Raw genomic sequence first — 14,472 nt, 5'->3', positions numbered from 1 at the left:
GGGGGGGGGGGGGGGGGGGGGGGGGTATGGTGCAATAAATTTAGGTGATTTTAAAAACTGCAAGTCAGCAGAGAAAAATAGCAATTTTTTAAATAGCTAACTGGTAATCATAACAGGTAATTACATTTATCTACAAATTTGCAGAAGGTCTATTTTTACTTTCTTAAAAGTATAGTTACCTTGAAAGTCAGAAACTTAGCCTCTCTTGCCTTTGTCTCTCTCTCTGACACTCTCTAGCTTTGACTCTCTCTCTCCTTTGTGTTTTTCTTTATCTCTTTTTTGAGCTCCCTCAGCTCCACTGGATCATACACTATCCTCCTCCTCTCTGTCTCAGTGTCTCTCTCTCGCTCTCTGCAAAGAAGGCGGCGAGCAGCGACCTGGGGTTGTTTTTGTTCATGCAAAGAAAGCCTGTCTTATTATGTGGATGCCGTTGGGAGAGTAAGCCCAGTCGGACCTCTGCTGGCCGCAGCAACATGCTCAGTTTGATTTTCTATCTTCCTGACTTGTTGTTTGCCCAGAGCAACAGCACACTGAAGCACTCTTTAAATAAAAGAACCAGCACTGAAAACACAGTACCTCAGAAACACACAGCATCTTAGCTTTCAACACATCTTCATTTTAGAAGCAGATTTTCATTAGTACTGTTTATTTCCCATATGTATTTTGAGTCAGAGGCTTTAGCCAAAGCTTCACAGTTAGGCTATATTTCAATTTTCAAACAGAATTGGGTTATTGCATGAAAGCATGTCAGAGATGACTGCATATCCATATTATTTGACAGGCTACATATACGTACATCACCAATCCCTTAAGCTGTTCTTCATTAGTGATAGGAAAAGCCTGCTCAGCAGACCCGTGTGTGCTGCCACTGACATGGTGGTAATATTAATGGTTGAATTCCATTTTTAATTCCCCCCTGATTAGGATTTTCAGCATTATTAATCCTGTTATCAGCACCCAGCAGGTTGTCATGTCTGAAAAGAATCAGGAAAGCGGCGGTCACTAAGAGAGGGAGAGAAGAGAGATGGCTCATTTTGATTTTTGTCATGCTCGCTCTCTCTTTCTCTCTATTCTCCCTTTATCTCTCTCTTTTTTTTTTCTCATCAGAGCCACTGAGGAAAGAATGGGAATGAATTAAAACAGCTTCATAAAATGAGGACAGGAGTGGATCAACACAAAGTATTTTCCATGTGTGTGGAAGACGAGTGTATATTTGCCGCTTGCACTTTTATGGGGGACGGATGTGTCAAAATTATGCAAATGAGAAATGAGTGTGAGATAAAGAACTAGATAATTGCTCCAGTTGTGAGTATTTGGCTAAAACTGCAACATGATAATCGTGTTCTTCCAACAGTAAAGACTGGAGCCAACAGCCCAGTAAGTATTATTCTATAGTCAAAACCCCCAGTGCTACCAGTACCCTAACCAGTACTCTGAAACGAACAGAATAAAAGATAAACAGGCCAAGAAAAAATGTCAAAGATGGTTTAGAAATTGATGAACCTTTCAAGTAAATGTCCCATGTTATCCCTGCAGGGATGAACAGTATGTTTTCTATGCCCAACTGTGCACTCCATTGTCATGTGTATTATGGATTTATTCAGACAATACCCAGACAGATTACCAGGGACAATGACAGAATTATTGAGACAATAGAGCTCCTGGGGTTGCTGTTACTGTGTGGATTGGATTGTGACATTTATAATTTGATTTCAGTGAGAGTGTGGGTGTCTGGTAGGGCAAGAAGTCTCTCTGGACAGCTGAAGATTTACATGGATTGAAGTATTTTCCTCTCACTGAATTACTGCTTCATATGTTTCTTTTAATGATATCCTCATATCTATCAACATAAAAACACAGGACTCTCCCGGAAAATATAACATTGCTGTAAGTATTATTATATACTACCCATAAGCCTTTGCCACCAAAAATTTTAAACTCTGAGGCATACTGATGTGGGGTCAAGATACTGTTTGAGGTGAAAGGAACAAGTGCATGCTGGTGTTTTAAAATGAATGGCTAGTTAAATGTTGTAGTTTGACCCCCTTCGCCAACGCAGCGAGCAGGCTTGACAAACAATTCATGAAGGAAGTTAAGGTACTAAGTGGGTGGTGATGGTGGATAAGACAAATGCCTTTGGTGTAAGAGAGCCGGGTTCAATTCCCCACTGTGACCCATCCACCAATGTGTCCCTGAGCAAGACAATTAACCCCTCGTTGCTCCAGAGGCGTGTGACCTCTGACATGTATAGCAATGGTAAGTCGCTTTGGATAAAAGCGTCAGCTAAATGAATAAATGGAAATGTACTGTAACAAGACGTCCGCCTGCTGCCTCTCCTCTCCCTTCCAAACACTAGCTACCCTCCAGGCAGTCAATGGACATAAAGTTGTTACTGTGATGTAGAGACAGAGCTCAGTTAAAACTTGATGGATGAAAGATACTTTGGTTACAGCTTAATAACTCACCATTCTGAAACTCTTGCTCCAGTCCATGTTGCTAAGCTGGTAAGGGGAACATGTTCAGCTGAACCAAAGCCCTGTGTACCAGCTTCTCACAGTCCCGCCCTACTCTGCTTCTGATTGGCTAGTGGTCCTTAACTAGGAACTGCGCATGTGCAGCTCCCAACAAAAATCATGTATTCATTAATATGACCTCTTTGCCAAAAAACAGATATAGACAAAAAAATATACCTCAAGTTGTAGGGGGGCACATTTCTTGCGATTTTGTCTGAAGGGGGACACATGGTGTCAAACTTTGAGAACCCCTGCCATAGTGAAAAAGCTGGGCAAGTCAAAACTCTACTATACTGTCCTTGCTGCAGCACCTCTAATCACCCTGTGTCTGAAACACTGTTCAGCTCCTGTCACACCAGCCACATTAGCATAACATGCTAACTCCAAGTTAAACAGGCTAGCTTACAGCTTGCAAGGTTGAAGTTGGGTCACAGACAGCAGTGATCCATCCTTGAGTACCGTTACCGCTGGCCTTTGTTGATAAAACAGTTAGAGTAAAATTGCACACACAATTCCAGTTTCCAGTTTATGTGGGGACATTTCCATCATATTTCCATCAAAAACAGAGTTAATCCACTGGGTCTTGACCTTCTCAGATGGTGGGGGGAGATAAAGACTTTTGTGTTGGTTCTTGCAGCCAACAACAGGGAAACTGGCGTGCTTTGCTTGTACCTTCCACATCTTCGCATATCAAGGTCAGATTGTGATGTAGATTTCCTAGATTTCAGTAGGCGGGAAGGTCACCTAGCTGGAGGAAATGTATCTAGCTGGTGGTGCTGTGTGACACAGTGACGTAGATAACTACAAACTAGGTGTTTCAGGCAGTTCGGGAACAGTATTTTCTGCAGGACAGAATAACTCCCTTTAGTGTGGATTTTGTAAATTAGCACACCTTTTATATGTACAAATGCTATATAAAAAACTAAAGGAAAGGGAAAATCCCAAAAAGCTTTCCTTTAAAAGAACTATGAGGGATGCTTGTTGGAGAAAAAAAATGTTCAGACCCTGTTCAAATGTTCTGGTTTGTAAAATACAATAGAAATGCATGGAAGAGCCTACTAGCAAAACTGCAAAGGGTTGTGGATTAGTTCAGGAAAGGCCCAGGTTTTGGCTAATAGGCTAAGGGCTAATACCGGACATAACAGAAACTGATGCGACAAACTACCTTCATTTAAAAAAATAATAATAATAAAAAAATCACACTGAAGGGTTACATTGCTGAGTATTTTCTGTGCAACTTCATGTGCAACTCTAGTTAGCTCCTATGTTTGTGTCATGTTGGCGGTGAGGGCACGGTCTCAACTCAAATGAAGCACCTCCTGCCTCTAGGACCTTCTGTACTGATCTGTCTTGTTAGTTTAAAGCAATCATCTAAATGTTCCAAAATTAAAAAGCAAATGAGCACATGTCACATGTAGCAATTTAAAATTGAAGATTCTTCTCCTCATGGCAAAAAAATTTAAACCCTAAAAGACTCTCTGCAAATAAATATTCAAATATTCACTTTTTAATAACCGTCTCTATCTTTAACAACTCACTTGGAAATGTTCTTCTTCCTGTCAGCCTACATACTTCTAATCCGCTTGCGTCTTCTCCCCCTGCAGTGTCTTCTATCTTCACCGTACCAAATGTCAAGCTGCAGACAGAGAGCGGGGACAGCATACAGGTGTGTGCACGAAGGAACAGTCATGGAAAGGCATCCTCTGGCAGCAAACACTGACCTGAGGCAGCATCCTGCACATGACTGCCTGACAGGTACGTGCTCATTACCATGCAAGAAGCAGACACAAACAGTATGCAGCAGCATGCACAGTCACAGCCAAAAAATGACAGCATACAGGAGCGTAGGTGAAACTTTAAGGATCTTAATGGCGAGACTGGTTCAATGGAACATGGATACTGCAGGTCCCAAAAAAGAATCTCTTCTTTTTCTTTTGAAATTCAAGGTCTGAAGATGTCTGCAACTTTAGCAAGAGTGCCATTCATTCTGAAGTTAGGCAGTAAATGACTGTTTTTGTGTCGGCGTCTGTTTTTCAAATTAAACAGCTTACCTTCATCAAAGTAGTGTATGCTAAGTGGGCCTTGTATCATACTGATCTACAGTTTGACCTTGAAAAAGAAGAAGAATGTTGTGGATTAACCTATATTTGGCTGCTTTAACCATTACAGTGGTATAAATATGTGAATAAAATGGGGGGAAAATGTGGTTTTGACACAGAAATTCAGTGCTTATGATGTCCAAATAGTCAGACTTAAACTAACATACGAGATGGGGACTCGAGTTTGAGACTCGAGTCGCACTTATGTCGCACGCACAGTAAATTGAAACTTGTCCTCAAAAGACTTGACTTGACTCGGACTTAAGGTGCGGGACTCGTGAACAGTGTTTATTTTTAGGAAATGTCTGATGAGCTTGCTGTTATTCCCCTCCCTGCATTACCTATAACCAACCTACGTAACACATACTACGTATCAGTTGTGCAAAGAAGCGCTAAATGAAAAACAGTCAGTAGCTTAGCATTGGCCATCTAATGCTAGCTTGCTTCTTGCTTTAGCTACGACCTACAGTAGGTGATGAATGAGCGTTTGTTTGCTTGCCAAAGTCGAGATTGTCTTAACATAATTATTTACATCCTGCTGGCTGCCATCACGTTAATTATTAATGTTGGCAGGTTACAGGTTTATTGTTGATCACGTTAGTTTTATTTAACGTTGAGAGTCTGGAGGTGTTGGATGTGTTGACTTACAGGTGTTAATAAGCTGTCATAATTGCATTGCACATTACATGGTTATGCTCAGTGAAAAACAGGTTACAGGTTTATTGTTGATCATGTAACGTTACAGGTTTGAGAGTCTGGGGGATGTGTTGACTTACAGTAGTTTATAAGCTGTTGTAGTAGTTAATAAGTTGTAACATTGTAACATATATATATATATATATATATATATATATTTCTTATAGCTATGCAGTAGGACTTAAGGATTAATCCATTTCAAATTGAAATTGCGATGTTAAAGAACATGATTAGCTAATCATGAAGACGGCGTAATGTAGGTTAATTATACAGGGCATCTGACCCGTTTTAAACAGTCACACAGTTACAAATTCATTCCGTTGTCATTCTTGTGTGACAGACCTGCTAGCCAATCACAAGCGCCATGCTTCTCCTGTTATGGTCCTACTCACCAATCAGAGCGGGCCCAGGCCTTGTACATTTTACAACAACAAACGAAACTAGAGGAAAATGTGGGATAATGGCGCCAGCCGAACCGACACAGGCAGCGGCCTACACGTTGTTAACGTGTTGTTGATTTGTCATTTTGTGTACTTCACCTACAGATAACGGCTCTCTGTGAGCCCGTTCCGTTCTGCTCTCTGCTGGCTACCATTACATATCCACATCAAGCATTTCAAAATAAGTTATTAATTAATAATTTTGCCGACTTGTTCAGATTTTGCTTATTTGTTCAGTTGTCCTTGATTTTTGTGCTTCTACTATGTTTTTTTTGTGTGTCTGTTTTAACTGTGTTTATTGTTGATGATGATCGAGAGACTGCAACGGGTGTTTTATTTTGAAAATCGACAGGATTCTCTATGCCGGTTTATCTGCTCAGTGCTGCTTAATGAAGCTTCCGTCAATAATAGACTGGCAGTGAATACTGAATATGAACTTTAGCAAAAAAAAACAAAAAATCCAAATCGTAATCGCGATATCTGGCAGAAAAATCACAATTACATTTTTTTACCCAAATTGTTCAGCCCTAATATGCAGTGTTTTAAGCAGCCTGGATTTAACACAGCAGGTGATACAACATTCATTATAACCACGAGTGACGTGAGACTTGACTCAAAGCTCAAAGACTTGTGAGCATCTCTGCTTAAAACATATGCTGGCATCTAATAACTATCCTTTGCTGGTTTTCTGTTTCCTTCTCTACAGCCTTTTCTTTACTATTTTATATTAGCTAATTTCCTGATAAAATCGGTCGATTAAATTTGAAGTCATTCAAGTATGAAGTTTTTCAACCCTAAAAAGAACATAAATATTAACATGTTTGAAAACAAATTTATATTGTACAGCCGGCAAAGCGTGTGCATATTTTATCATTAGCTCTTTTCGTGCATCAAGCAGTCATATGACAACTCTCTGCCTAACACTTATCTGCATCCAGCCAACCACCAAAGTCTTCCTTTTAACTCTGACGCCATGAGATCTGTGCTGTCTGCATTGAAGCAGAGAATGCAGTAATAGATGGAGGAATGGCTTTGAGTGGGCGAGGAGGGTGTCCCATTCTTTAGAGACCGGGGTCTCATTCACTCCTCAGATAAAGCTGCACTATTTGCATGTAATAAGGAGTGCAGAGGCCAGGCATGGGGATAATGGTTGGCCTAATGATGGACTCGGGATCATGAGGGCCAGCACAGGGCCACAACACAGCGCCTCCGACCAGATTATATTTCTAATTACTGACAGGTGCAAAAACACACCAGACACGCCAACTCTACAAATAATCTCCAAGTTTCTGAGAGAATCTTCAGCATTTTATCTCTTCATCTTTCCTCTACAAAATCTACCTGGGGTAGATAGAGGCTGAACACTCTGTATTTACTTTGCCTGTGAATATATAAAGAGTGTGTGTATCCTGATCTGGAGGCTCATGGTGTTTCTGTGTGTGTGTGTGTGTGTGTGTGTGTGTGTGTTTCTGTGTGGTGGTGTGTGTGTGTGTGTGTGTGTGTGTGTGTGTGTGTGTGTGTGTGTGTGTGCGCGCGTGCATGTGGAGGGTGGAAGTCACCCCACTGAGAGAGCTGTGTCCTCTCAGCTGCTGCATTTACATTGAAATCAGCCTCTTTGTCCGGGCCCGTCCTAAAGCCTGACAGGCAGGGAGAGCTTCCCTGATAGCAGCCTAATCCTTGTGCACACATTCACATTAATACACTGACAAATTACACCAACACATGCACACTACCATTTATGTGCTCCCACAAACATAACTCATGCACATATTTGAACTGGATTTCCCACCAAGTATTTATAGTTACAATGAGTTAGATCAGCTAAATGAAAAAACAAAGCAACAAAATTGTACTGAATGCATAGTATTGTTGTGTTTATTAGTTTTCCTTCAAAGAGGTTAATATGCAAGGAAGTAAGAAATACTATGAAATAAATAGCAATGGAAACAATTAAATGATTACATAGCAGGCTGATGAGTAATGTCACATCACTGTGCAACAGTTGAAACGTTGCCTTTGGGTTTTTAAAAAACTGTTTGTGAAAAGCCAAGCGCAGAACTAGAGACTGTGGTCTGCATCCTGCACTACATGTGTTGACAGGCAACTAAAAGAACCAGGTTAAAATAAGGGAAGGTTTGTTGCACTTTGGGGGACTCACAAGAGAATGGTCGAAGCAGCAGAGGCAGAATTTTAGTCCATAGAATTAAGAGCTAACCTGCAAAAATGCTGGCTACTTTGATTTCCATCATGCAAAACATTAATCATGCAATTCAGCCACAACAAGTGAAAAGCGAAGGAGAAAAAAAACTGAATTTTCACTACAGTTGTCAGTGAAAACAGTGGCGATACATTCCTAAAAGTGTCACCTTGTTAAGTTGATTAAAAAAAATGTTATTCACATTTTTTTGCATCAAAACACTTCTTGGTCCATTATCACTCATACCTCACACCATGGTCACCTACTAAAATGCATTCTGTTTTTAGGTTTTGGTACTTGGTTTAAACCAGTGGTCAGTTTTACTACTAACGAAAATAGCATTAACCATAAGTGTTGTTATGGTTACTTGCAGCTTAAGATACCAAATGCAGTGATTCAGAAAATTGAGATGTTTAAATACAAATACAGCGTTTACAAACACCTGCCAGCCAATCAGAAACAAGTATTTTATCACTACTTATATCATTGTGCGTGGGTGTTAGAAAAGGATAATGAGCGCAAAGAAATCACTGTGCATCGTTGTTGTATGTAATTGTTCTGAGTGTGTATAAGCCTATTCTTTAAAGCCCTGGTTTTCTGGTTTAGTAAAATCAGAGGTAAAAGAGGTGAGGAGAAGGGAAACAGGGGAAGCGGGAAGAAGGGAATAAAAGAGAGATGGGAGCAGAGGCTTGCAGGAGCAGGGCAGAGTTTCTTTTTGTTGAGGCAGCGTTGTATTATTTATAGGAGGTGGTGGAGGCAGGCCGCTTCAGACGGAGCAGAGCAAAGAAGGCGAGCAGCCCCTTTCTCTTTTGTGGGTCTATTCCCAGTGGGCAGGCTTTGTGCTGGCTGGATGGCTGCCTTTGAGGAAACCCGGGCAGCTATTGAGCTGAGAGTGAAGGCCGGGCCTGACTCGCCCGCACTGAGACACAGCAACACTAGAGCACTACAATGTCTGTCACTGCTGTGGCCTGAGAGGAAAAGAAAAGGACGGAGAGAGAGTGACAGAGGATGGGGGGAAATAGTGGGAGTGTTTGATTTTGGCAGGGAGGGAAGGGGAAAAAAAGCGTTTTGTGGTGAGAAAAGAGAAAGCCAGAAAGAGATAGAAGGAGTGGAATGAAAAAATGGAGGCAGGGGTGGAGAAGAGAAGAAAGGAGGAAAGGGGGGAAAAAAGGCAGGTCTCCTTTCCTTTACAGTGCTGCGCTGCACTGATCTATGTTTATTCATGATTCTGCATTATTCACAAGATTAGCTGATGCAACTTGGTGCCGAGGGTAGGCAATGGCTCCCCCCGTCAATCCACTCAGTGACCACACAGTTCAACTCCGAGTCTCAACAACAAGTGGGAGACAGCTGCCCCGTCTCTGAGCTTCAACACACTTCACTGGTACTCTAGGCTAGAGTGCATGAAGAATTGGACGCAGTGTGCTCACAGTCAGAATACATAACCAAGCATAAAACATTGATTCAATCAGGGAGCAAACAGCATCATGAAAGAGGTAAAATCAACAGCTCAGTGCTTCAATCCAAACAAGAATTTAGCCGGCTGTATTTTGAAAGCAAATCTTCAGAGGCTTAAAGCATTGTTACAGGTCTATACTGAGATTTAATATTTGGATATTTGTGTTAGCCATTTTGCCCTGGTGTCTTTCTGTCTGGACTCTGATAATGGATTTAGCATATCTTTTAATTTGTGAGAGTATAAAGCTGTAAACAATGAAACAAATGACTATGTGTAAGGTGAAAGCGCTCCCTTCTAGTGATGAACCCACGGGGAATGCTCACAGTATCTGCAGTTCCACTCAGCTTTACGGAGCCCTTTAGCATCTTTCAGCTCATTGATAAACCCACTGTACACTACCTGCCCAGCAGCAAACAGCAGACAGACACGGTTAGAGACCACCTGGTGAACACAGAGAAGCGTGTGGCGGCTAAACATTCAGATATTGTTGGTTGAGACCAGGCGGACTAAAAATAAAAATTCATGTTTTCAAAGGTAAATGGTCAGGTTTGTGTGAAATATATTTTGTTGCTACAAAATATAATTGCATCCTGGGTCCTGTATGTGGTTAGTTTTCAGCAACAAAAGTACTTAAGGTTAGGATTCAGGTCACTGTGGACTTAAACCAGACCAAGATCTGTCTCTAACCTTAACCGAGTGCTGAGCGACCCTGTGCATTACCATAGAAAAGTTGAATAATGCTGTAGTCACTACAAGCTGCTGTTATTGTATTTCAAGAATAAAAAACATTTTTGCTTTTTGCCAGATATGTAAATTAACATTTGTTAACAGAAAACATAATCTGGTCAGCATTATGTTTTCTTCTAAACATTTTTGCTGTTGTATATAAACATAATTTCTAAGTACTATTATCTGGTGTGTTGTTGGATGGACATTGGCGCACAAAAGCCAGCCTTCAGTGTTAAAGTCAGACATTTTGTATCTGTGGCATTATAAGAACGCTGCTTAATTTTTTAAGAGGTTCACAAGAAATCACATGCCAGGAAAATAGTTAAGAAATGACCAGTGCTGTTGTTTATCTAGTTAGGACTGTCTCTTTAATTCATGTCAGGCTGCTGATGCCTCTTGTTGCTGATTAGCCTGCATTACTCCCATACAACAAACAACATCTTTCATTTTTTCCAAATCAAAATTTTTTGTATGGACAGTGCCGTCAGAGCTGATGTCATGCTGTTCTCTGTGCTGCTGCTGGTCTCGTGGCTGGGCTTCACACAAAGCAGCAGCCTTTCTACAGTGTGTCTGTGCAGTCAGGCATCACAGGTCGGTGACAGGACACTCTGGCCCTGAAGCATCCCTGTGTCACTTTGAAGATAGCAGCTGCAGGCAAAGCTAGACGGCAGTGTCCAGAATGTAGAGGTGCCAGCTATTATCTAAGCACATACACACAGACACAGACACACATACTCATTGCCTAAGGTATCATCCTAGTGACCATGCTACCATTTTTTTGGGAATAAAATGTAGGGAACCTTCACATCTGTGCAAGCATTTCTCTTGAAGGTAAAAGCACTATTTGTCCCCTGCTGTGTTCCTACCCTGGTGTCTTTCTACTAAAGCCACCAATGCCCAAAACTTACAAAGTCAGCAGGACAGAAAAGAATATTTTTGGCTCTTTAACAGGAAGGAATAGATTTGTGGGGTCTCAAAATGCCCTGTCAGAAAGTTTTTCTAGGTAGAGGACAAAGTGATTTAAAGTATATCCTCGCTGTGAGCCAGAGGGGGGGAAATAGGAGATGGGGGAAGGAAGGATAACCGGAGGCATAGCCTTGAGAAATGGAGAGCCTTCAGTCAAATCAGCCGGTTTTACTCTCCCACTGCCTCTTATAACTTTACAGCTTCAGTGCCTTCCAGTAATGTGGGCTTTTATTTCATCTTATCCTCATGGAAAAGCATTGTGAAAGCGCGAGGTGTTACACATTCATCTACAGAATTTGTTAGAGTTGTTTTATTTATATTTATGTTGTATGTGCATCTGTCAATATTGTGAGATATTGCATTGATACGGTAAGTTTTATTCTTCAATGGCAGTTGTTTGGTTTTGTTTTGAAAACATAATTTATTTTAATGAGTAGTTTCACATAACATAGTGTCTGTCTACCCATGTAGAGTAAGTTTGGAAGAGAAATAGACAATTTAAATGTAAATGCTCCATACTTGTATAGCGCCTTTCTAGTCTTTTCGACCACTCAAAGTGCTTTTACACTACATCTGCATTCACCAGTCACACACATTCATACACTGAGCTCAAACGGAAACTAACATTCACACACACTCATACACTGGCGGAACAGCCACCAGGGGTAATTCGGGGTTCAGTATCTTGCCCAAGGACACTTTGACACGCATTACAAACATATTTTCTAAGTATATGTTTTATGTTTATATGTTTAGTCAGGTCAGGTAGAGTCTCAGGTTTGTTAGTGTAATGCGTGAGTGGATCTGACCAGACTCTTTATCAGCTCTAATCATGTGCTGTAGAAAAATGTGTTGTTTGAAGCAGATGGAGAGAATAAAATGTGAAGTGTGTGTTGCTGCTGTTTTTGACCGTGGCTCCTTGTTAATTGTTGGAGCATCACGCTGCTGCCAGTTTTTATCTGGATCGGAGCCTGTTGGGGTCTAATTATCCTCTGGTCCATTTTTTATTTTTTGAAAATGAATTGATGCATGTTAGGTTCGGGTAGTAGTAGAAGTACAACTAATAGCAGCCTACATCTGCCACTGCAGTTCTGTTTCTACCAGCAGTAGCAGTAGAGCCTGCGGTACTGTAATAGTAGGCTACTAGCTAAGTAGTGCAATCTGAGTTAGTCAAACGAAGCTATAGTGGTAACTATTTGTGTTTAACCAATACAGAAGGTATTGATCCATGTTCACTCTCTGTGCACATATTATTGACGGGTCAGGGGATTGGATGTGATGAAGCATGCTATATCAGAGGGTCAGAAGAGAGGCATAGTTAACCAGGACAGAAAGAAGGTAAGAGAGAGTGGCATAGTGGTTGGCTCATGGCTCCCCCTGGGTACAAATTTTCCCACTTGTTATTGTTATTGTCTCAGTGGGTACCAGAGAGGATGAAGCCAGGAATGGAGCAGAGGTGAGAGAAGTTAAGGACAAAACATAAAGTAGACAGGGCAAAAGGAGGAGAAAAGAGGTAAGGACTGAAGAGAAGGAGGACGGAGGGAGGAGTCCTCAGGGAGGTGCAGGAATTGATTTCCTCTGTAAGTTGTTGATTGGCAGAGGCCATCAGACTGACATGTAGGAGGAGATATGACTCCCATTATCATAAGCTCCCCACTACTCACAATAATACGCTCCTTTTTTAACCTCTCAGAACTCCATCCCTCCATCCTTCCCTCTTCATTACAAGTTTGGCATGGCAATATTAAGAAGATTATTGGTATCTCTCTCTGTATGTTTCCAGTGGTTTAATCTTCATTCATAAAGTCAGCCGGATGCACATAGAGAAAAGCCCTCAGTTCCTCTCTGCTCTTTGTTGAAACGAAAAATGCATTTAAGTTTACCCTTCTGAGGAAAACTGAGAGAAGAGGAGAAAATGATATGACAGCAGGGAGGTAAATGCCTCCAAACAGCTGTAAACAAATCTCAACAACGGAGGGTGTTTTCCAAGAGATGCGGACTTTTTCACTCCACATCACCATCTCATAGGTTTTACTCCCTCTCCTCCTCTTTCCTCCACCATATGGCTCTCCCTAATGAGCATTGCACATGTACCTCCTTCCTTTTTTGCTCCTCCAAAAGGAAAAGAAAAATCAGCTCCTTCTTATGTGGTGCAGCCAACAGCTCCTCTACAGCAGCAGATCTGGAGCCTCTCATCACCGCTGAGTGAATTAGTGTCAAACAAACTATGCTAATGAGTTAAACTTTGTCAGTCTGTGATTTAAAGGAATCTGGGATAATGAGTTGAGCTCAGATGGATACAGAGAGGGGGAGGGAGGGATGGTCCAAATGTATGTTGTATGTATGTTGCGTCCTCCCTTCCTTCTGAACATCGACCTTAGATCGCAGTGACACATTTTCTGAGCAAAAAGGCTCAGTTGTTTTGTCAGTATTTAGTCAATTTTCTTATCCAAAGTGACTGCTATGATAGTGATGAAGAGTAGGGAAGCACCATACTTTACAGAAATATACCTCCAAGCTTCAGTTCTGGGGGGCTGTCAATAGGACTGTTGAACACGTTGCAGAGATGTGACCCACTTTGTGTTTGTATTTTTCCTGGCAGCTTTGTCAAAGCCAGATGACCTCCATTAAACGCCTTGAGTGTTCCTGATGATACAAGTCTCAAATGTTACTCAATTAGACTTCTGCTTTAAACAGAAACCCGAACCTGGCCTGTACCCGCACCTTTAATACCCGACATGACTAAACCTGTCTGGTACTGCCAGATTTGAGAATGCAACCTGAGATCTGAGGCTATATATTTTTGGTATTCCTTCCTCAAAGATGAAGTGATGTGCTTGCTATGGACTGGCAAAAAGGCTTTCTAACAAACAGCACAAATATATTTTGTGCCAACTCATACAGTGGGGGGAAAAAAAGTATTTGACCCCTTGCTGATTTTGCAGGTTTGCCCACTTACAAAGAATGCAACGATCTATAATTTTAATCATATGTACATTGAAACAGTGAAAGACAGAATCCCAAAGAAAATTCCAGAAAATCACATCATATGAATTTATTAAAATTGATAACCATCTGATGAGGAAAAACAAGTATTTGACCCCCTGGACAAACAGCATGTTAATATTTTGTAGAAAAGCCATTATTGGCCAGCACAGATGTCAAACGGTTTTTATAGTTGGTGACAAGGTTTGTGCACATTTCGGCAGGGATGTTGGCCCACTCCTCCCTGCAGACAGCCTCCAAATCATTCAGGTTCCGAGGTTGTCGCCTGGCAACTCAAATTTTAAGCTCCCTCCAAAGATTTTCAATTGGATTCAAGTCTGGAGACTGGCTAGGCCACTCCAGAACCTTGATGTGCTTCTTCTTCAGC

At 41.3% G+C, this 14,472-nt stretch overlaps 1 protein-coding gene and 1 long non-coding RNA gene across 7 annotated transcripts in view; one reads left to right on the top strand and one right to left on the bottom strand.

Moving 5' to 3' along the window:
• cdk14 (cyclin-dependent kinase 14) overlaps positions 1–14,472 on the top strand; it is a 206,269-nt gene that overhangs the window by 152,431 nt on the left and 39,366 nt on the right. For 4 of the 5 annotated variants that reach the window (XM_046045396.1, XM_046045393.1, XM_046045391.1 and 1 more), the window contains one exon: positions 4,118–4,268. In XM_046045396.1, the coding sequence (XP_045901352.1) occupies positions 4,118–4,233 (116 nt within the window). In that variant the 3' untranslated portion in view covers positions 4,234–4,268. Of the gene's footprint in view, positions 1–4,117; positions 4,269–10,612; positions 10,671–14,472 lie in introns of those variants that run through there. The other variant, XM_046045392.1, reaches the window with a different exon arrangement.
• The window catches only part of LOC123968558, a 33,707-nt gene that overhangs the window by 14,634 nt on the left and 4,601 nt on the right, over positions 1–14,472 (bottom strand). The window contains exons 2-3 of one of the 2 annotated variants that reach the window (XR_006824484.1): positions 4,052–4,149; positions 3,044–3,355 (exon numbers count right to left, since the gene is read on the bottom strand). This is a non-coding gene — a long non-coding RNA (uncharacterized LOC123968558). Of the gene's footprint in view, positions 1–3,043; positions 3,356–4,051; positions 4,150–14,472 lie in introns of those variants that run through there. The other variant, XR_006824483.1, reaches the window with a different exon arrangement.

Source organism: Micropterus dolomieu, linkage group LG03 (genome assembly GCF_021292245.1).
Source record: "Micropterus dolomieu isolate WLL.071019.BEF.003 ecotype Adirondacks linkage group LG03, ASM2129224v1, whole genome shotgun sequence".
In the NCBI taxonomy this organism is placed as follows: domain Eukaryota; kingdom Metazoa; phylum Chordata; class Actinopteri; order Centrarchiformes; family Centrarchidae; genus Micropterus; species Micropterus dolomieu.
The sequence above is the reverse complement of the archived record's forward strand: the minus strand, read 5'-3'. Positions and strand labels throughout refer to the sequence as shown.